Here is a 23,988-nt window from a genome sequence, read left to right on the forward strand (position 1 = left end):
AGAGCACCTGAGGTAGCGGCAACGGCCAGGGTCTCTGGTGGGGCGCCCCGGGCCCTTTAAATTGCTGACAGAGCCCCGGGGGCTATCGGCTGCCACTGCTACCCTGGGGCTCCGGCAGCGGTGCTCTGGCGGCAATTTAAAGGGCCCAGGGCTCCAGCCGCTGCCAGGAGCCCCAGGCCCTTTAAATCGCTGTCTGGGGAAGCCAGTACAGTACAGCGCACCAGTTCTTGCCGGTACACCGTACCAGACTGGGCCGGCTTACTTTCACCTCTGCCTGTCCCCCTCCCAAGCCCCAACCCTCTTCCCCAGCCCTGATCCCTCTCCTGCCCTCCGAATCCCTCAATCCCAGCCCAGCCCCTGCTCCTACAATCCAATCCTCTCATCCCCATCCCCACCCCACAGCCCCAGCTGGAGCTCTCACCCTCCAACCCCCTGTCCCAGCCCAGAGCCCCCTCCCACACCCTGAACCCCTCATTTCTGGCCCCACCCCAGAACCCACATCCCCAGCCCAGAACCTAAACCCCCTCCCACACCTCAACCCCCTCCCATATTCCGAACCCCTCAGCTCCACCCCTCAGCACGGAGCCCCCTCCTGCACTTCAAACCCCTCATCCTTGGCCCCATCACAGAGCCTGCACCTCCAGCTGGAACCCTCACCCCCCTTGTATCCCAACTCACTGCCTCAGCCCAAAGCCCCCTCCTGCACCCTGATCTTCTCATTTCTGGCTCCACCCCGGAGCCTGCACCACCAGCCGGAGCCCTCACCCCCTCCTCCACCCCAACCCCCCTGAGTGAAAATGAGCGAGTGAGAGAGGGTGGGGAGAGTGAGCAACAGAGGGAAGTGGGGACAGAGTGAGTAGGGGGGCGGGGCCTCAGAAAGGGTGAGCCAAGGGTGGGCTTCGGTGGGGGGGAGGGTGGGGCAGGGGCATGGGTGTTCAGTTTTGTGTGAGTAGAAAGTTGGCAGCCCTATGTGTAGGACTTTTACATTAAATTTTCATTAAGTCAATTCCACAGCTCCCTCTATGAAAACACAGCCAACTAGTTGTGGGAAGCTCGTTGCCTCTTAACAGTGCATATCAACTCAGCACAGTAGTTTAGGATGTCAACTGAAGAGTAATACTATATCCAATTAAAACTGCAGGGGAAGTTTAGATAGGCTTCAACCATACCTGAACACATACATACTGAATTTTGAGGGCTGTTCAAACTGCAGATACAGATCTAAATTTTGCAAATTGCTCATATCTTTATAATGGACAGAAAAAAAATTCAAATCCAAATATCACTGAATTTAGGGATATTTGAAATCCAAGTCAGGATCCAAATTTTGCCACTTATACAAATCTCTACTCTAGCTCTTTCCCAAACTGGACACCTATGCTAACATTTATTTTAGTACTGTAGGGTTTGCCTTTGCAGTCTCCTCTCCAAACAGTGGCCAGTACCCAGTTTATAGAATCACAGAAGATTAGGGTTGGAAGAGACCTCAGGAGGTCATCTAGTCCAACCCCCTGCTCAAAGCAGAACTAACATTGACTAAATCATCCCAGCCAGGGCTTTGTCAAGCTGGGCCTTAAAAACCTCTAAGAATGGAGGTCCTACCACCTCCTTAGGTAACCCATTCCAGTGCTTCACCACCCTCCTAGTGAAATAGTGTTTCCTAATATCCAACCTAGACCTCCTCCACTGCAACTTGAAACCATTAATCCTCGTTTTGTCATCTGCCACCACTGAGAACAGCCTAGCTGCATCCTCTTTGGAACCCCACGTCAGGTAGCTGAAGGCTGCTATCTAATCCCCCCTCACTCTTCTCTTCTGCAGACGAAACAAGCCCAGTTCCCTCAACCTCTCCTCGTAAGCCATGTGCTCCAGTCCCCTGATCATTTTCATTGCCCTCCGCTGGACTTTCTTCAATTTGTCCACATCCTTTCTGTAGTGCGGGGTCCCAAACTGGATGCAGTACTCCAGATGTGACCTCACCAGTGCTGAATAGAGGGGAATAATCACTTCCCTCGATCTGCTGGCAATGCTCCTACTAATGCAATTTTGCTTGGCTTGTCAGAGAAATGATGAAATCAGAACTTGAAGCTTAATCAACTTAGATCTGCATTTATTCACAGTGACATATGGGTTTTTTAATACCGGAAACTAACCTACCTACAATATTTATTTTAAAAATATTTGCAGGTATAAAATTCTGTTCCCATAAAACTGAATGGAAAATTTCTTCCTCTTTCCATTTGTGACGGGGTATGTGAACCCCAAAGTGGGATAGAAGGAGTTAAGGAGCAGTTTTAGGCCCAAGTGCCCCGACCCATCGCACCTGTAGAGCCTGCTCCAGCAGGAGGAGGAATTTAGAAGAGAACCAGATAGCTCAGAAAGGAGGGGATAGAAGATAGGGTAGAAGAATGGACCTATCCTGGGAGTTCCTGAGTAAGGGTACATCAGGAGTCCTTGCTGCACGGAGTGGGGCTGCAAGTGGTAGCTCCCCCAGGATTTGGGGGAGGGACTAGTTTGTCTTTACGGGTTAAGGAACCGTTTACTTTATCTTTTCTTTGATTATTTGTGAGACTGTGACCACAGCCTGGAGTTGGAAAGTAAATGGTAGGAAGCGGTTGAGGGAGGCAGCTTTGGAGCACTCCTAGGGGCTGCCACTCATAGGGCCCTGGGTTGAAGCCTGATAAAGAGAAAGGGCCTGAGCTCCCATAACCAGCCAGCCGCAAGTGTGGCATAACCTCCCGCACCTTGAGATAAGACATTATAAGTGCTGAAGTAAGGGTGTGAGGCCTTTGGGAACCCAGAATTGGGCAGAAAGCTCCTTTTGGGAGGACATTGGACTCCTGTGCTTTGTTGGGCACGGTTACCCTGGAAAGGGGTGGACTTCAATGATGACCTGACCAGAGGCCGAGTTACTGTCTATTGGAAGAGAGACAGCCACCATGTCTGAGTGACCAGTGGCAGGGAACACTGGGGACAGGGGAGAGTTGTGACACAGGGACCTAACCACTAGGCAATACCACCAATGAGCCCCAGCCCCATCACACCATTTAGGAATAAGTACATTTTGATGACATGCAACTTGTTTAATGAACAAATATTATACATGCAGAACAATTTAAAGTATTTCAAATGTAGTTACAACCTGTATTACTTCATGAATTCCTCCCCACTCCCATCACCACCACTAAGACCATTTTATCTGCCCAGACTCATTTGTATTCACTCAGGGCGCACTGTGCTGTTTGTGGGGTTTTATTTCTTTATATTTTACTAGTACTACGTTGTGCACACATAGGGGCAGCTTTTGGTTGACCATGTCCATGTGCACATGGCAAAATAACTGGGGCTATCAGTCAGATTGCTTGGTGGAAGTTGGACACGTAGGTCCTAGGCTCAGAGAGACTTACTGTGAAGCCCTTCACATTGTGGAAGAGTATAAACAAAGTGGGCCATCAGTGAGATTGACATAGTCTCCACAGATAAAATCAGCTACTGAAATAATCCCAATGATGTAAGTAATTAATAAACTAGAAATGTATGCAGTGTTGTTGCAGCTGTGTTGGTCCCAGGATATTAGATGGTGGGTGAGGTAATATCTTCTCTTGGACCAATTTCTGTTTGTGACAGAGACAGGCTTCTGAGCTAACATAGAGCTCTTTCTTCAAGTCTGGAAAATGTGCTCTGAGTGTCATAGCTAAATACCAGGTGGAACAGATTGTCTGAGGACATTTCCCAGACCTGAAGAAGAGCTCTGTGTAAGCTTGTCTCTCTCAGCAGGAAAAGTTGGTCCAATAAAATATATTACCTCACCCACCTTGTCTCTCTTAACTAGAAATGTCTGTTAAACTTCCATCTTATTTCCGGAGTTGTGTAGACTGAGAAGTAGTGCTTTTCACATGCAGTGCAGTTTTGAAAAGCGCTGAAGCGTATTTTTTCAAAGATGTTATTCTGTATGTCTGTATGTGGTATCTCTAGGCCAGATTCAATAAATGCTCCATCCACTCTCTCTATTCTGGAAGCCTGTACAAGGCTGCAGAATTGACTTGTTTGCATTTTTGCAGCCTTACACAGGCTCTTGTGGCAAAGAAACTGGACTGTGTTATTTTTATTGATTCTTGTCCTGTGCAATTTTTATAGATCTATTTGACCAAACTTACCCTGGTATATATCGTTAAAATAATTTTGAATGGTGCAATTCAAAACATCAAAATCAAATGCTGGTTACTATTCAAAATGTAATAGTTAATCTTACCCTACATTTGTAATAAATGAGGCTCATAGGGTATTTGTAGCCCAACCAGCTTACGAACATGCTTCTATAAACCAAGGATATTTGGACCCCAGGTCTTGGGTAAAAGAAACATTGTATTGTCTTGATGTACCATACTCCAGGATTCATTTCTTCCTTCCTTTCTCAGTTGTTTATGGGGTAGTTCAGGCTTTCATGTTCAGTTCATACTATGCCTAGCAACATCTATGAAGAATTATCAGGCTCTGTTTTCCTACGGAGCTGCTGCTAGCAATGTCACATGGCTTCCCCGACCTTTGTTTCTCTCTAGCCTTTGTTTCCTCCTGTCCATCCCAAAACAGGTTCCCCCACGATTGCCTGCCCTAATCAGTTGCTTTTATTGTTTTAGCATAGAACTGCCTTACTCCAAACACTACAGAAAGTGCAGATGCCTGGGGACTTGGACATTACTTTTTTTAGGAATTCTACTTACCTTTCCCATATGGCTTCTTTTAGGATTAAATGGTTAATAATTGTACAGTAATTTGAAATGTAAATCCCTATATCTGCACTAATTTATTTTTTTTATTATTATTTATTTAGTTAGTTAGCTCTTTCATGGTAAATTATGGTCTTAGACAGCCCGACACACATTCTGTCTGAATTCTCAATATTTATAGTCTCTAGCTGATGCAGAATTCAATGTCTGCGAAGAATGGTACACAGTATATAGCAGATGCTGAGTCATTCAAGCAACTTTTCAGCGAGTAAATGACTGTGATAAAAGAATGTTTACAAAATCTAATTGTACAACACAGCCCCAGCTGGTGCTATTATGGATCCCACTGTTTACAACATAGAAATGTAAAACTGCTCATTTTATTTTATTTTTTTTGTGGCCCTCTCCTCTCAAGGAAACATAGAGGCTACCCACTCAAATGCAACTTGGTTTCATTATCTCTGATGTATGCAGTTTGTGGGGTGGCACTGTCCAAGCCATTTTTAAAAAACATTGAGGGGATAATCATAAACTATTCTTGAATCGGCTATTCTTGGTTGAACTGGGTAAATGGATGAGAAGAATTTGTGGGCCAGATCATGAATTTGTGGTGCATGTAGTCACAAGCAGAAGGGGAACTATGGGGTACTGTGGCATTCCAGTTTGGCTTTCTTGAAACCCACTAGTAGAGAATTTATATGGGTCCTCTGTGTACTGAGCAGCGGAATAAAATTAAAGGCCATGTTTAAGACCAGAGGTGTGGTCCATTGTTTTAGCCTAAATACTCGCTCCCCTAATCTACTTCCATCCTTTATGGAAGGAAGTGTGAAGGGTGACAGCGTTTGACCCCATATGTTTATAGCTATTTTACCACTGTGCACATCAGGTCAGATTTTAGTTTTAACTAAGACCCTTGTGTGTGATTTGGGAAGAGGGATTGGTGAGCTGCATCAGGACCTTTGAGAACCAACAACCCTTACTTGCAAGTGTGCAGGTCAGAGCCATAGGCCCACCCTCCCCCTGAAACCTTTTGGGGATGTGGGGGTAACACTGCTGCTTGTTCTAGTGCAGGGAATGCAAGGGACTACAGTTGTGGCTGACACCTACACTGAATTTAGAAGGCTCCTTGCATCCACCTCAAGTATTATGCACCTACAAAGGTCCAGTCACAATCCGTCCCATAATACATATAGAAGAGTGTTAATAATCTGGACTTCACTAGTTGCCAAACCCAATAATCCATATGTAAAAAAATGAGTCTCCCTTCTTAGCAAATATTAAATAATGTTGTGGTGAGGTTCCATACTTAATAACTTATATAGAACACTATAGTATATTTAACAGTACTGTATACAACCATGTGAAATACTTTAAACTGCAGTTATCAGAAAAGGAACTTAAAGCATTTTTGGATAGTGTATTCTTGGTCTTTAACAATTGTTTATTCATGCTCTGTTTCATAAAGGGTGTAATAATTAATGAGATTCTAATGTAATTTAAGGTTTCCTTTGGTCTTCTGCTTCAAAAGTAAGGGTTGAAATATCAGGAATTTTTAACTAATATGATCAAACTATTTTGAATGTTTCTGTACCTTAATAATATTTAGGGAATAAACTAAATACTCAAGATCTTCTGAACATTTTCAGTATTTTTTTGTCATTATGAAGGTTGTTGCTACTACAGTTTTAATAAAGGAGGTGCCCCGTTAAGACAATAGATTTTGTCCGCAAGAGAGAAGAAATATGTTTTTCTTCGTAAATATTTTTGTTCAAAAAACTGAAATATTATAATCATATTTTTCCTGTAATACAAGCATATGTTTGCATTATGGAACAGTTTTGTTTGAAAACTGCATTTTTGGTACAAAAATGTAGCGATTACTAGAGTTTCATCAAGTTTACTAGAAGATTCCATTATACCAAGGTACAGAATATATCGCTTTTTGCATGTTTGACATTGAGAATGTGGCTGTACTCTAAAAAGTGTTTGCAGAAATAGCAATGTGGTGTTCCCTGTTGTTATCTTTCAATGATTTCCATACTAAAAGTGCTTAGTTAATACCTAAAAAGCACTTCACAAGTGAAAGCTCAGCCTGGATTCCAAAAGTCAACTTTGGTTCTTGTCTTACTGTGCATCATTACCAGTAATAAAGATTCTGCAGGCCAAATGTTACCCTCCCATTTATCCTTGTAAACCTCCATTGTCTTGAAGTTATGCTCTCACTGATGCTTTCAGTTACACTGCTGAAGCCTTATTATATTTTAATTAGTCCTATAAATAGAATTTATTGAACAATTCTGCTTAAGATACAGAAAGGAAAACGAAATCCAGCTCACTCTCTCTTGTCTATATTGGCATTGCAGGACCAACAGTCATAAAAAGCAATAAAAACTTACTTTCCTTACTAATGTGAAGAGATATAACTCTAGATACACACAGGCAGCAGATGGAATGAATAGGAAAGTACTATTTTTGCATAATCATTTTTCAGAGAACAATAGCATTTTAATTTAATGTCCATTATGGACTAACATGAGCACGTCCAAATTTTGCCTAAACAAGAGCTACACTGGCAGATTGCTAGGAACCTGAGAGCTATTCCACATTTTCATAATTTGGAGCAGATTGCAGTTGTCCTAGTGTTTAACATGGAGCATCCTGATCCATGGGCGGTACCTTTGTATAAATGGTGGAATAGTTGTGGTTAGAAGTAAGCAATTCTGAACAAGGATTTCTTTGCAAAATACCATGAAAACCAATGTAGATAAAAATTATATAAAAAAAAATCCCAAAAGTTTGGACTTCAAGATATATGTCTGACATTGGAGGAAATGAATCACTCTTTTTCAATCTAATGCAAAATTCTTTTTTTTAAAGTTTCTCATTGTTCCATTTCAGTTTCTCCGAAGATATCTCGTATTTCAACTGACATTGTTGTGAATGAAGGAAGCAATGTTACACTTACTTGCTTGGCCAGTGGGAAACCAGAGCCTTCCATTTCTTGGAGACATATCTCTCCATCAGGTAAGCACAAAACCATTTTTAACCCAGAGTTTCTCTCTTTCAGGAAACCCGTCGCCATTCATGCCTTTATAGATTAGGAATTGACACCACTAGTTTTGTGTGCCCAGTTTAGGACAATTGGACCAGATTTTCAGAGAAGGTGATCACCCAAAAACTCTAGCTGAAGTCAGTGAGGGTTATGGGTGCTCAGCACCTGTTAAACTCAGCCCTTAGACATAGGGTTAAACACACAATTTGAGATACCAAAAATTCAACTTTACTTTTGAAAATCTGGACCTAAGTGACTTGCCTAAGGACACAGGAGAGAGTCAGTGTCAAAGATAAGATGAGAGTTCCCGGCTCGCAGGTTATGCTCATTTCAGCTGACCATAGTAATCTATCAAACATCTCAAAAAACAAAGGAATCTTTCAGACACAGTTCTCTATACCTAAAAAAGAAAGATGAAATTTACATCATGCTGATTTAATATTCTTTAATATTTCACTACCACTGAGCCTTGTGATTATGCTGTTATACAGAATAGTTTATCAAAATAGTTTTAAATTAAAGTATACATGAAAAATTGCAAGCAGACATGATATCTAAAGAAATAATTGTGATTCTGATTCCACACACAGAGTTCTTGTACATTGGCCAAACCGGACAGTCTCTACGTAAAAGAATAAATGGACACAAATCAGACATCAAGAATGATAACATTCAAAAACCGGTTGGAGAACACTTCAATCTCCCTGGTCACTCGATTACAGACCTAAAAGTTGCAATATTACAACAACAAAAAATTCAAAAACAGACTCCAGCGAGAGACTGCTGAATTGGAATTAATTTGCAAACTGGACACCATTAAATTAGGCTTGAACTGGGAGTGGATGGGTCATTACACAAAGTAAAACTATTTCCCCATGCTTATTCTCCCCCGCCCCACACTGTTATTCTCACCTTCTTGTCAACTGTTGGAAATGGGCCATCCTGATTATCACTACAAAAGTTTTTTTTCCCCTGCTGATAATAGCTCACATAATTAACCACTCTCATTATAGTGTGTATGGCAACACCCATTTTTTCATGTTCTCTGTGTGTATATATATGTATCTTCCTACTGTATTTTCCACTACATGCATCCGATGAAGTGGGTTTTAGCCCACGAAAGCTTATGCTCACATAAATTTGTTAGTCTCTAAGGTGCCACAAGGACTCCTCGTTCTTTTTGCTGATACAGACTAACACAGCTACCACTCTGAAAAGAGTTCTTTTTATATTTTTAAGTAATTTTTGTATGTGACTAACAGAGTTAAACTGTTCTAAGTATGATAGAAAAAATATTCTTTGGGGGCCTCTCTATATTCCCACTGATGGCAAGAGCACCTTATTGCAAGTTGTGTTCATTGAGGAGTGCTGAAGTACACTAACTCCTTCAAGCTTTCAGTGCCTGAGGCTGTATAAGGGAGTTCCACTCCTCAGCTGTTTCAGTTCCTGTCTCTCTCTGCTGCTGACTGCTGAAGGAACTTCACTTCCGTGTTGCAGAGCTTTGGCTCTGACAATCCTCTGTGTTTTATGTCTAGCAGGATTGCCCTCCACTGCCAGATGAAAGTGGTACACAGCATTGGTGCTGGATCTGGAATGTTTTTATGTGGATATTTTTATTTATTTTAAACATAAAGGGTCTGTTCTACTCTCTCACTCATTTCAAAGAACTTTTCTGAAAACCATTGAGTTGTTTGGGAGTATGCTGTCACTGAATGTCACATTACTGGAGTATAAAGAGAAAAGGAGTACTTGTGGCACCTTAGAGACTAACAATTTATTTGAGCATAAGCTTTTGTGAGCTACAGCTCACTTCATCGGATGCCTGATGTTTATGCTCAAATAAATTGGTTAGTCTCTAAGGTGTCACAAGTACTCCTTTTCTTTTTGCAGATACAGACTAACACGGCTGCTACTCTGAAACCTGTCATTACTGGAGTATAAGACTGATGTAATGATTGTTCTGTAACTAAAATATTATGTTTCCTTTATTTACTTCCACATTAATTATTTAGTTTGAAAGGTTGCTGGAGAGATCACATTACTTGGCATTACATCTGATTGCTTAGTCAAATGTTGGGGATACTTTTCATTTAGAATGGATAAATGAATGTGTTCCTACACTGACCAGAGTAATGGCAATTAATTACTGTATGTGGTGGAACATAGCATAGTGTGCCTAAAAGTGAGTCTGAGCAGTAGTTTGCTTTACAAAACAAGATTTGAAAAAGTTACTATTGGCCTTTAAAACAATGACAATGAAAACTATTTCAAGTGACTACTAATAAACTAGAAAATATCAGTTGCATCATAAAGATGTTTTATAACTAAATGTCAATCAAAATAGTATCAGAAACCTTGGGGAGACTTTAGAATGGTAGCTTTATATATGAAGTTGCTTTAAATATGAACTCCCTAGGGTTCCCTGAAAAAATGAATTACATTAGCTGAACCCTACTGCCATCTTGCTAATGTCTTATAAGTGCTTCTAATTGGTATTTTTTATTTTAGATGCAATCCCTTGCAACCCCATTGGCTAAGCTATTTATCTTTTCAAGAGAGGAGCAGTGCTTTGGTTGTGTTTTAATTAAAACTTGTCACATAGATTTTAATTTTACATTCTAGGTCAACTTCTTTATTGCCATTTGAGTTTTGGTTAACCTTGCCTGTTTAAGAGGAATCAGGAGTGAACAATATTCAGAAAAAATAATTCCTCAGAATAGGCAAGGTTAACCAAGCCCCAAATGGCAATAAAGAAGTTGACTAATTACTGCTTACTGCAATGTAACTTGCATGCTCTCTGTAATTCATTTAACCGGATAAAATGTATTTTCTAAACTACCAATAGTCAAATACAGACAACAGCTCTGAAAAAATAATAATAAATATGTAACTATGTAGTCTATACAGTATAATAGTATTAAAATATATATCAGTAAATATTATTGTTAGAGCTACCTCCCGCCAGTTATAGCATATTTGTGTTTGCAATCAAAATTTGGGTCATGAGCTTGTGTGCAGCCAGAGACTTGGAGGGCAGCAGAACCAGTGCACTCAGTCCATGTGGGAGGCAATACACTGGATTGCTTGTGAAAGACTCTTGCTTGTCTTTCTAAAAGATAACTTCTAGATGAGCTAGAACATATGGACTTGATGAAATTTTATGGCTTGTGTGACACAGAAGGTCATCCTAGAGATCATTATAGTCCCTTTTGGCCACACAATCTATAAGTCTTTTAGCCAAGTAGTGTTAATGGTTTCTGGAAGGAGAAGCATCCAGACCCTTCTTGTTCATTGCATATTATCCACAAGGTATTGCTCCCTTGTTAGGCTAGGTTAGTTCTCATGCTGTTGCTTGGACAGCACAGAGGACACCAAATGCATTATGTGCCTCTATGATGTTCTGTCCTGAGCCAAAATTGGTGTGTTATGGGATAGGATACCTGTAAGGCACAGGTGTCTGTTAACACTGTCCAGCCATCATGTTTTAGGTCTTCCAGGGGGTCTTTTCCATTCTGCTTTCATTGGGTCAAAGTCAACGATGATTCTCTCAGGGAAGTTGAAACATGTTTGGAGCAGATGACTTTAGAACCTTAGGGAGCGTAGACTGATCATTTGAGAAAGCAATACCGGTTCAGTTAGGAGGGGTATCTTGTCTTTCAGCTTGAATTTTGTGCCAGTTGATGTTTTCAGTCATTTTGAGATGGTGTGCAACTTCTTTTCAATCTTGACAGTGTGGTGCTTGTCCCATAGGTCAGAATACTTATCACTGAAACATTAAAGCTCTTTAGCACCGAAGCGTCATATTGCTATTTACCAGTGTGTTCAATTTGTGAAAGACATTCCTGATGAGGTACTGATAACATATGCAGTGCAGACTTCAGGTTCTTACTTGCTGCTACTCATGTTATTGACAACAGAGCCGAGGTAGGTGAAATCACCAATAGTCATGACTGGATGATCACCCACAAAGATGCTAGAGTCCTCACTGTGTTTGAAATTGCCACCGGGAATAATTTTGGTTTTACATCAACTAAATTTTGGGCTGACTTTTCCACTGAGCTTTCCTGGGCTTTAAGTGTCATAACCAGCTCATCCATTGACTCAGCAACCAGCACTACATCATTGGCAAAACTGAAGTTAGTACGGTTCTTAACATCAAGGTATATACCTAAAATGCATTTACTTGGTGTCATAAATATAAAGGGAAGGGTAACCACCTTTCTGTATACAGAACAATAAAATCTGTATACAGAACTATAAAATCCCTGTAAAGGGTTAAGAAGCTAGGATAACCTCGCTGGCACTTGACCAGAATGACCAATGAGGAGACAAGATACTATCAAAGCTGGAGTGGGGGGGGGGCACTTGAATTCTCATACCTTCTTGATAAGCTGGTGCACTGTGAAGATTTGCTTCATCACTGAATGACCAGGAGTGAAGCCAGCTTGAACTGATCTTTTCTTTCTTCTTAAGATATCCGTAGCTCAGGCCAACTAGATGGAAGCAAAAACTTTCCCTAGGATGGATAGAAGAGTAATGCTGTGATAGTAAAATCAGTCTTTGTGCTGCCAGTAATGTCTTTTTGTCATTTGGACAGGTTCTCCAGATTACATTGAATAGTGTCTGCCACAAAAGAATATGTGGTCCAATGTATTTTAACAGTTCTTCCAGAATTCCACATATTCCTGTCACCATATGTCCCTTAAGCTCTCTTGGAGCTAAATGAAGACTAGAATACTTCTTCAAATGATTTTCCAGTGTTGAAGTGCATATGCCCTATGTGTGCAAGACGGGATTTTTTTGAATAATAGTGTCCATTAGGGCAATACCTGTGCCCTTGCCACTTACTCTTCCCGTAGTCAAGAGTATAAGGGGTGGATCAGCTGTAACCTCTATTCAGTTCCATTCAGCGGATGGCTGAGACAGAACCCTGTAGTGTCTGTGTCCCTTGCTCTGCGTAAGATGGCTGATGCTGATCTACAGTTTTCGTTGCCCATTTGCATATATTCAAAACAAAACAAAACCTCTTAGACTTAGATTACTGATAGGTTTTCCTGTATAGGGGTTTAACCCTTCCCCCCCCTCCCCATGCATGGAACACTTTGTAGAAGGATCTGCCCTGTACAGTAATTCAAAATAGCCAGCACCAAATCACTGAGGTTTAAGTTTTCCCCTCTTGTGATGAGGCAATACCTGTGAATGATGGCTATGCTCAATGCCTATTGTGCCTGGGAGAGGGATGTGCTCCAGAGCATGGTTAGATTTGCAAGTCCTTCTCTGAAAGAACCCAGAAAGTAATGGAGGCAAAACTGAAACTTTTTCTCCTTGAAAAGTCCATGCAAGCAATATCAAACCTTGGCAGACCATCCAAGGAGCTCCAGCTACTGGGTCCACCTCAAGCATCAACTGCCCTGGTGACATGACTCTGGGTTCCCAGAAGACCTCTCATGAGCCCCACTCATCAGGCATCTCAGTGATGACTTCAGACCGGGGTCATAAGGAGTCCCGCTCTGATGTGTCTGCACCAAATCCCAAACTGGCACAATGGTCTCTACACACAACAAGCACTGTGCTGCCTCCATTAACGATAATAGGTGCTGACTACTATATCAAAGCCTCAAGCACTGTCTGTGTCTGCACCGAAAAGTCCAGCACAGTTTCCCCATACCAAGAACCACTGCTTCAACTCCCACCACTGCCTTGGTACTGACCAAATTCTTACCCAAGCTAGTTTGAGAGCTCTCTTCAGTGGCACCAATGCACTCCACAGCAAGCTGAGACCTTTCATTCTGACCATTTCTGGACTCATCGCTCACTAAAAGGCTGCAGGAAGTTAACCATTCATGGTACTAAAAGGCTGCAGGAAGAAACCATTCCTGATACCGACACCACACAGAGAACACTGGATAGAACTGCGATTCTGCTAGAAGAGGTGTATTTCTCTGTCTCCCCAGAAGAGGTGAATTTCTCTGTCTCCCCAGAAGAGGAGGAACAAAGCAGACATTCCTCACAAGAACATGCCCTGTCACTGTCTTGGGTAGCTCAGTGTGAGTCTTGCAGAGATTTGAGAGAGGAATCCTTGAAGGATACCATCCAGGAACCACAGGGAACACCCTACCTGCTGCCCATCCATATGTCCCTGTTCTCACTACCCTAATTAACTATGGTCATACTGATTTCCCTGGGTGATCAATCCATGTGGTATGAAACCTGCATTTTCAATTGCATCCAGAGCCAGATTCCCCCCTACACACAATGAATAGGTAGAATGTAAAGAAATAAGAAGCGATGGAATGGATAAGACAGAGTCCGTCTAGGCAAAAATTACATCGGGGAAGAAAACTATTAGAGCCTCTCCTGGGATAGTGCTTGGGGTGTGCTATAGACTGCCAGGATCTAATTTGGATATGGATAGAGCCCTTTTTAATGTTTTTAATAAAGTAAATACTAATGGAAACTGTGTGATCATGGGAGACTTTAACTTCCCAGATATAGACTGGAGGACGAGTGCTAGTAATAATAATAGGGCTTAGATTTTCCTAGATGCGATAGCTGATGGATTCCTTCATCAAGTAGTTGCTGAACTGACTAGAGGGGATACCATTTTAGATTTGGTTTTGGTGAGTAGTGAGGACCTCATAGAAGAAATGGTTGTAGGGGATAATCTTGGCTCAAGCGATCATGAGCTAATTCAATTCAAACTGAACGGAAAGATTAACAAAAATAAATCTGCAACTAGGGTTTTTGATTTCAAAAGGGCTGACTTTCAAAAATTAAGGAAATTAGTTAGGGAAGTGGATTGGACTGAATAATTTATGGATCTAAAAGTAGAGGAGGCCTGGGATTATTTTAAATCAAAGCTGCAGAAGCTTTTGGAAGCCTGCATCCCAAGAAAGGGGAAAAAATTCATAGGCAGGAGTTGTAGACCAAGCTGGATGAGCAAGCATCTCAGAGAGGTGATTAAGAAAAAGCAGAAAGCATACAGGGAGTGGAAGAAGGGAGGGATCAGCAAGGAAAGCTACCTTATTGAGGTCAGAACATGTAGAGATAAAGTGAGACAGGCTAAAAGTCAAATAGAGTTGGACCTTGCAAAGGGAATTAAAACCAATAGTAAAAGGTTCTATAGCCATATAAATAAGAAGAAAACAAAGAAAGAAGAAGTGGGACCGCTAAACACTAAGGATGGAGTGGAGGTCAAGGATAATCTAGGCATGGCCCAATATCTAAACAAATACTTTGCCTCAGTCTTTAATAAGACTAAAGAGGATCTTAGGGATAATGGTAGCATGACAAATGGGAATGAGGATATGGAAGTAGACATTACCATATCTGAGGTAGAAGCAAAACTCAAACAACTTAATGGGACTAAATCGGGGGGCCCAGATAATCTTCATCCAAAAATATTAAAGGAATTGGCACATGAAATTGCAAGCCCATTAGCAAGAATTTTTAATGAATCTGTAAACTAAGGGGTTGTACTGTATGATTGGAGAATTGCTAACATAGTTCCTATTTTTAAGAAAGGGGAAAAAAGTGATCTGGGTAACTATAGGCCTGTTAGTTTGACATCTGTAGTATGCAAGGTCTTGGAAAAAATTTTGAAGGAGAAGGTAGTTAAGGACATTGAAGTCAGTGGTAAATGGGACAAAATACAACATGGTTTTACAAAAGGTAGATCGTGCCAAACTAACCTGATCTCCTTCTTTGAGAAAGTAACAGATTTTTTAGACAAAGAAAATGCAGTGGATCTAATTTACCTAGATTTCAGTAAGGCGTTTGATACCGTGCCATATGGAGAATTATTAGTTAAATTGGATAAGATGGGGATCAATAGGAAAATTGAAAGGTGGATAAGGAATTGGTTAAAAGGGGAGACTACAACAGGTCCTACTGAAAGGTGAACTGTCAGGCTGGAGGGAGGTTACCAGTGGAGTTCCTCAAGGATCGTTTTGGGACCAATCTTATTTAACCTTTTTATTACTGATCTCAGCACAAAAAGTGGGACTGTGCTAATAAAGTCTGTGGATGATACAAAGCAGGGAGGTATTGCCAATTTAAAGAAGGACAGGGATATCCTACAGGAGGATCTGGATGACCTTGTAAACTGGAGTAATAGTAGTAGGATGAAATTTAATAGTGAGAAGTGTAAGGTCATGCATTTAGGGATTAATAACAAGAATTTTAATTATAAGCTGGGGACACATCAATTAGAAGTAACGGAGGAGGAGAAGAACCTTGGAGTATTGGTTGATCATAGGATGACGATGAGCCGCCAATGTGATATGGCCATGAAAAAAGCTAATGCAGTCTTGGGATGCATCAGGCGAGGTATTTCCAGTAGGGATAAGGAGGTTTTAGTACCATTATACTAGGCACTGGTGAGACCTCACCTGGAATACTGTGTGCAGTTCTGGTCTCCCATGTTTAAGAAGGATGAATTCAAACTGGAACAGGTACAGAGAAGGACTACTAGGATGATACGAGGAATGGAAAACTTGTCTTATGAAAAGAGACTCAAGGAGCTTGGCTTGTTTAGCCTAACTAAAAGAAGGTTGAGGGGAGATATGATTGCTCTCTATAAATATATCAGAGGGATAAATACCGGAGAGGGAGAGGAATTATTTAAGCTCAGTACCAATGTGGACACAAGAACAGATGGATATAAACTGGTCATTGGGAAGTTTAGACTAGAAATTAGATGAAGGTTTCTAACCATCAGAAGAGTGACGTTTTGCAAAAGCCTTCCAAGGGAAGCAGTGTGGGCAAAAGATCTATCTGGCTTTAAGATTAAACTCAATAAGTTTATGGAAGAGATGGTATGATGGGATGACATGGTTTTGGTAATTAAATATCCATGGTAAATAGGCCCAATGGCCTGTGATGGGATATTAGATGGGGTGGGATATGAGTTACCCAGGAAAGAATTTTCTGTAGTATCTGGCTGATGAATCTTGCCCATATTCTCAGGGTTTAGCTGGTCGCCATATTTGGGGTCGGAAAGGAATTTTCCTCCAGGGCAGATTGGAAGAGGCCCTGGAGGTTTTTCGCCTTCCTCTGTAGCATGGGGCATGGGTCACTTGCTGGAGGATTCTCTGCTCCTTGAAGTCTTTAAACCACGATTTGAGGACTTCAATAGCTCAGACATAGGTGAGAGGTTTTTCGCAGGAGTGGTGGGTGAAATTCTGTGGCCTGCGTTGTGCAGGAGGTCAGACTAGATGATCATAATGGTCCCTTCTGACCTAAATATCTATGACTCTATGAATCTATGAATACAGCGGTCCCATTTTCTTAAGCTCCTCTCCTGTCCCATCCTCTACTAATGGAGGGTGAGGAGGACTATAATGGTGATGATTGCTCTTCTGATCCACAGCACCAGCTATCTGCCACCATCTCATCTTCCTTCCCAGTCGTCGTCATTATTCCTCCTCCAGGGCTTATGGATAAAACAAAAGTCTTTCAGGACTTGCTAAAAAGAATGGTGGAGATACTGGATATCCCACTAGAGCCCATACAAGAGAAGCTCAGGATATTCTGCAACATTCTACTTTTAGTGTCAGGCTGTGGCCATCAGTTATGGACTGCTTGAACCTGCCAAAGTGATCTGGCATACGTCTGGCTCAATTCTAGCAATTTCTAAAAGTGCTAACAGAAGATACCAAGTATCCACTAAGGGTTTTGAATATTTTTATCAATACCTGATACCCTGATTATTCAAGCAGCTCAGGAAAAAATCAAGGCAACAAGGTCAGCATAAATCTATCCTTTAGGAGAAAGATCCAAAGAATCTTTGGGAGGAAAATATATTCTTCAGTGAGCCTCCAGATGAGAGTAATGAACTATCAAGTGCTACTTTCAAAATACAACTTCCTTCTTGGGACAGACTTTTTAGTGAGGCTTCTGAAGCAGAAGCATCAGCATAAGAAATAAAGATCTCTCATGGCTGAAGCCAGGCTGACTGCTCAATTGGCATCACGAGCTGCACTAGGTGCCTCTGATATTGTGGGTAGGACAATGGCTATTGCTGTAGCTATGAAGAGATCTTTCTAGCTGCAGGCATTAGGATTCCCTAAAGAGATCCAAGTTCCAGTTGAAGGCAACAAGCTATTTAATACCTCCATATGCTCAAAGACTCTAGGACAACTCTAAGATCCTTGAGCCTGTATGCCTAAGTCCCAAAGAGAAAATGCCAGAGACAAGAGTCTTTCTACAGACAGAGATGACAGCATCCCTATTATCAGCAACAGTGGTCCTCCAAGCCCCCAAGGAGGAGACAGCAATTTCATTGGTGGTAGCCCTTTCTGTTGTCTTCACTGCCCCACATTCTGGGGCTTCTAGAAAGAACCTGTTTTGAGGTGCATGTTTGGAGCCTGCCTGGAGCACCTTTGGATCCTCTTCCATTCAACCCATCCACTGGCAACTGCTTTCCTCCTCCAGCAGACATGGACTGGAATAACCTCGGACTGGTAGGTCCTCAAAATAGTCAGCATAGGGTACCCCACCCCAGTTTCAAGCTGTGGAAGCCCACCTTCTCCATCCCTTTTCAAGGATCCTTGTCATGAGACACTGTTGAAGCATCTGGTGGATTCCCTTATACTGCTGGGAGCAGTGGAATAAATTCACGAGCAAAGGATTTTATTCCCACTATTTCCTAGTCCCAAAGAAGAAAATGGAGCCCATAGTTATCTCAAGGCCTTCATCCATTGTTTCAAATTCCAGATAGTTACCCTAGTCTCCATAATCCCTTCCTTGTATTTTGTGATTATTTTGTGGCTCTCAACTTAAAAAACACATACTGCCACCTTTCAGTATACCCAGTTCACAGGAAGTACCTGACATTCTTAGCTCACAAATCTTACTGTCAGTACAGAGTCCTACACTTTAGCTCCATAAGTCTTCACCAAAGTTCTGGCTGTCATTGCTGAGTAACTGAGGATACAAGGAATACAGGTGTACCCCTAACTTGATGATTGGATGATATGGGGAAAATCCTCTCAGCATGTACAACTCCCTTCAAAAAACATTAAACCTCTTTCTATTCTTATTGTAGAAAACATATGTGGCAACAGGTAGTTCCTAATAAGCTGAAACATCCCTCAATGGGCCATTTTTATCAATCATCGAAGACATTTTTAATAACACATATCCCTTATAAATCACAAGTAGTCTTTTTCTGGATATCTGGACAATTCTCCATGGGTCAATAGGGTCAGGGTAAAAATATTATATACATTCCACCACTTAGTCACACACTATATTAACCTAAGTACAAAGTCCCTAGAAGCACAAAAACTAGAATTATAGCTACAACACACTTTGTTCAAAGTATCACGGGGTTTTATATACAAAGAATTATGGGAATACAAAGAATCATAGAGAGTCTGGTTCATTTGCTAACAACAGGAAACCTTTAATCAGACTGATATACAAGGCCAAATGGAAGAGATTTTTCTGTTTGGATAGTTCAGCAAAAATTTTCACCATTGACAACTTCAATTTCTGCAATTCTGGAATAATTACTTTCCCTGAAACAATTGGGATTGTCCCTCAGTTTTATAAGGGTGTACTTGGAAGCAATCTCTGCTAGTCACCCTCCTATCCAAGGCCACATGATCTTCACTTATCCAGCTCTGGTGACATTTCTAAAAGGGCTCACCCATGTTTTCCCACCGGTCAGGGAACTCCTTCCTTCTTGCAATCTTAACCTGGTTTTGACTGGACTGATGGGTTTCCTATTTAAGCTTATGACTACGTGCTCCGCTTATCACCTGTCTATGAAAACTGCCTTCTGGTAGACATCACATCAACTAGGAAAATAGGGGAGATTCAGGCCCCCTGACATGTTCTTTTGTAAGGACAGTCACCCTTAGATGTCATCTGAGGTTTCCGCCTAAAGTAACCATTGACTTTCACATCAATCAGTCTGTTTACTCCTGTTTTTTCTCCCTAAACTGATTCTGCCACAGGTGAAATGAAACTCCCCACACTGAAGTCATGAGAGCCTGGTATTTTTATTTAGAGAGGACCAAGCTGCCCAGGTGTACATCTAAACTTTTTGTGCTTTTGCTGAGCAGGTTAAGGGACAGCCCTTGGAGAGGCAATCATCTCAGAGGCTGTCCAAGTGGGTCTCAGATTGTCGTATTATGATATTGCTAAAGAGACTGTCCCTGGACAAATTAGGGCTCATTATACTAAGACTGCAGCAGCTTCTGCAGCACGTCCGGGTAGCATCCTCACATCAGAAATGTGTAAGGCAGCAACATGGAGTTCTAGACACACATTTACCACTCTCTATTTCCTGGTTCCAGCATCCAGCTCAGATGCTAGTGTCAGTAAGATGGTCCCGGAATCTCTATTCAAATAGGACTCCTCTTGCCCATATCCAGGTGAATTGGCATGTGATTGTTGGACACCAGCAGTGGACTCTATGTGGACAATCACTGAGAGAAAGAAAAGTTACTAACCCTACAGTAAGTATGGCTCTTTGAGATGTGCTTTCCAAAGATTCCACAACCCACCCTCCATCCTCGTTAGCTGAGTCCTATTCTTATGGGATTCTAATTAACTAAGGAACTGACTGCAGGTTGCACCCTGTCCTTTATAACTGTGGCCATGGGAAGCGAGAGGATGTCCGGGACACTGCTATTCAAAAGAATCTAATCTCAGGCACTGGGGCATATGTATACCAAGAGTGAAGTCTGTATGGACAAAGTATCTCAAAAAAACCCACACTTACGGTAGAATAAGTAACTGATCTTAATTAACTTGCGTTTATGTGAATATTGTCTAGGATAATGAAGCTTAATCATAATATGGCTAATTTATTTTGGCTTCCAGCTGCATTTAACCCCACTTCTTACAAGGAGCAAACACTGATAAATCTCTCTTGGCAGAGAACTGAAATAGAGTTTGAATGTATTGTAGCTGATTTACTATTGTTATGGCTCTGTTTTCTCTGGGATAAGGATAGAGGATTTAGGACTGGTCTGTAGGAGAGGAGGAAGGCCCAGAAACTCTGTGAAATAATTCCATGACAATATAGAAACAAGCAGCCCTGGAAACCCAACAGATTATATTCTGTCTGGTAGTCTGTTGTATAAATTGTTGAAGTAATTTTCTTTTGAGGTAACAATGTAGCTGTACTGTATTGGAGCACATATTTTGAAATATAAACAGTTACAAACAGCACTAAAAATCAATTAAAAAGTGAAAGATATGCCCCAATTTATTAGGAAAAAAAGTACAGGATATTTGCAAACACTAGTTTTCTCTTTTGTGTTTGCATCCTAATTTCTGCAAATTGAGTTTATCTAGAGCTAAGGTTCATTTGCCCTTCATATTTTTCATCAGTTCTCTCCTAGAACTCCCATTGACAATAGTGAGGCTTGCATACATCAGAACAAGAATACAGTGCTAAATAATAAAGAATTATATTTAAAAGATTCTGGAATTGTTTGTCAAAGCTGTTACTAAAAGGTAAGATACTGAAATCTCTGTATACAAATGATTCAATGTAGTCTAATTCAGAAAAGTTATCATGGTTTGCCTCAATGCAGCCTCTACTTAGATGAGGTCTTATACAATTTTTTGAACAAGAGATAAAATAAAATGTTAATGTGAATGAAAATAAAATATATTTAAAGATGTTTTTTAACTTAGTACATAAATTATTGGCCTGTAATCTTTATGGTGAATGTTTAACTTAGTCATTATGTAAATGAATTCATTATATAAATATTCATTATACAAACCCATTATGTAAATCCACAAAATCTACACAAACAGTGAAACGCCAAAAGGAATGTGAAACGGTAGTTTGTAATCTGAAATTCTCGTATTGTTGAAATGTCATTTGATTAAATTGGAGATATTTATTTTGTTCTGACATTTAAGAGCAAAGTTTAACATCCATAGTTTAAGAATGAAACCAAAATCTTAAAGAATTAAGGTCTGTCTGAAACATAATGCTAGTTTTAAACAGTTGTTTTCACACCATACTTGTTATATTACCATCTTTGGAAAGCAAGCACTGCAAATGTTACTAAGAGGAGTTGTACACGGAAAGTGGACCCCTATCTAAATACCATGAGGAAGTAATTTTGAAAGGGCCTGATCCACTCCACTGATTAGGTTCATGCCCCAAGTGAGCAAGGGAAGGAGATGATCTGCAGTTCCTCCTCTTCTTTCAAAAAGTTGCTTTGGCAGCTATTTCTTTTATACATGCACAAGGTTTTCAGATATTCTTCTCTTTTCTCACTCTTTTGGGGTTTGGGGGATGGAGAAGGTAAAACAAGAAGATTGTGACTGGTGGTGAGACAAAAAGGGTTGGATGAAGCTGGCAGTTGCAAATCTGTCTAGATCCCCTGCTGTTACTGAAAAATGCACGGTGCACTGAATGATCGGGGCCCTACGGAATACATAGTTTGTGATCATGTTATAGAAGACTCTATTAAAGTTTATACAAGCACCCTTAATTCTGGCATTTCCTAACTTTTGTGTGCTTGATTTCTCAAATGGAATGTTTTTTAATGTACTTTTTGGATGTATTTCCTAGGTTTTTAAAAAGCAAATTGAAAAAACAGAGTAGACCATGTTGGAAACATATTCACACCCTCATAGTTCATCAGCAGAATTAAAATGTTTAGATGCATAGCACAGTCATCTGCCACTTGAGCTGACTAGTAGTAGTAGGTTGTCATCCTCTATGTGATCCATCCACTAGAAGGAGATGAGGCACAGCTATTTGAGTTTTCTGTAGTGGTTACCCACCCTTTGGCCCCTCCAACTTGTGTTTGTCTCAGTCTCAGTCTCCCTTCTGCCCCTTCTCATCTCAGGTTCCTCATCTCAGTCACCCCACCTCCCTCTGACTCTTTGTTCCCCAGCTCTTTCTCACAGTTTCAACAGAACCTTGTCACAGTCTCTCTTCTCCCCATCCCCTTCAGCCCTGCTCCTCAGCCTTCTGCACTCAGGTCAGGCTACTTCCTCTTTCTCCTCACTGCCTGCAGGAGTGAGCATTGAGAGAACAGGGAAAACAGCATCCCTCCTCCCAGTCCTAAAGCCTGGCAACACAGCAGTTCCTGTCTAACAGGAAAGAAATTGTTGGAGAAATCCTCACAGACTGATAGATATTAAGGTCAGAAGGGACCATCATGATCATCTAGTCCAGTGGTTCTCAACAAGGGGTATGTGTACCCCTGAAGATACACAGAGGTCTTCCAGGGGGTACATCTAGATATTTGCCTAGTTTTACAACAAGCTACATAAAAAGCACAAGTGAAGTCAGTACAATGTCTTGTTTATAGTGCTTTATATACTATACACTGACATGTAAGTACACTATTTTAGTTCAATTGATTTATGAGCAAGTAGTTTTTAAGTTAGGTGAAACTTGGGGGTATGCAAGATAAATGAGACTCCTGAAAGGAGTACAGTAGTCTGGAAAGCCACTGATCTAGTCGGACGTCCTGCACTTTGCAAGCCACACAACCTCACCCGCTCCTGAAATAGACCCCTAACCTCTGGCTGAGTTACTGAAGTCCTCAAATCATGATTTAAAGATTTCAAGTTACAGAGAATTCACCATTTACATTAGTTTAAACCTGCAAGTGACCTGTGCCCTATGCTTTAGAGGAAGGTGAAAACCTCCAGGGTCTCAGCCAATCTTACCCAGGGGAAAATTACTTCCTGACCCCAAATATGGTGATCATTTAGACCTTGATCATGTGGGTAAGACCCATTAGGCAGACACCTCAGAAAGAATTCTCTGTAGTAATTCAGAGCCCTCCCCATCCCGTGTCCTGTCTCCAGCAGTTAGGGATGTTTGCTACTGGCATTCGCCGATGGGCCACATACCATCATAGGCAGTCCCATCACACCATCCCCTCCATAAACTTATCAAGCTCAGTTTTGAAGCCACTTAGGTTTTTTGCCCCCATTGTTCCCTTTGGAAGGCTGTTCCAGAACATCACTGCTCTGATAGTTAGAAACCTTCATCTAATTTCAGACCTAAACTTGTTGATGGCCAGTTTACAAGCCATCTGTTCTTGTGTCCACATTGGCGTTTAACTTAAATAACTCCTCTCTCCCCCTGGTATTTATCCCTCTGATGTATTTATAGAGAGAAATCATATGTTCCCCAGCCTTCTTTTGGTTAGGCTAAACAAGGCAATCTCTTTGAGTCACCTCTCACAAGGTGGTCTCACTCAGTTGCTG

At 41.2% G+C, this 23,988-nt stretch overlaps 1 protein-coding gene across 3 annotated transcripts in view; it reads left to right on the forward strand.

Annotated features, from left to right (window-relative positions):
• NEGR1 (neuronal growth regulator 1) overlaps positions 1 to 23,988 on the forward strand; it is a 618,255-nt gene that overhangs the window by 398,411 nt on the left and 195,856 nt on the right. For all 3 annotated transcript variants that reach the window (XM_084637118.1, XM_084637120.1, XM_084637119.1), the window contains exon 3: positions 7,626 to 7,751. In XM_084637118.1, coding sequence (XP_084493244.1) covers positions 7,626 to 7,751 — 126 coding nt within the window. The remainder of the gene's footprint in view (positions 1 to 7,625; positions 7,752 to 23,988) is intronic.

Source organism: Lepidochelys olivacea (genome assembly GCF_965140295.1).
Source record: "Lepidochelys olivacea isolate rLepOli2 genome assembly, chromosome: 8".
Classification (NCBI taxonomy): Eukaryota; Metazoa; Chordata; order Testudines; family Cheloniidae; genus Lepidochelys; species Lepidochelys olivacea.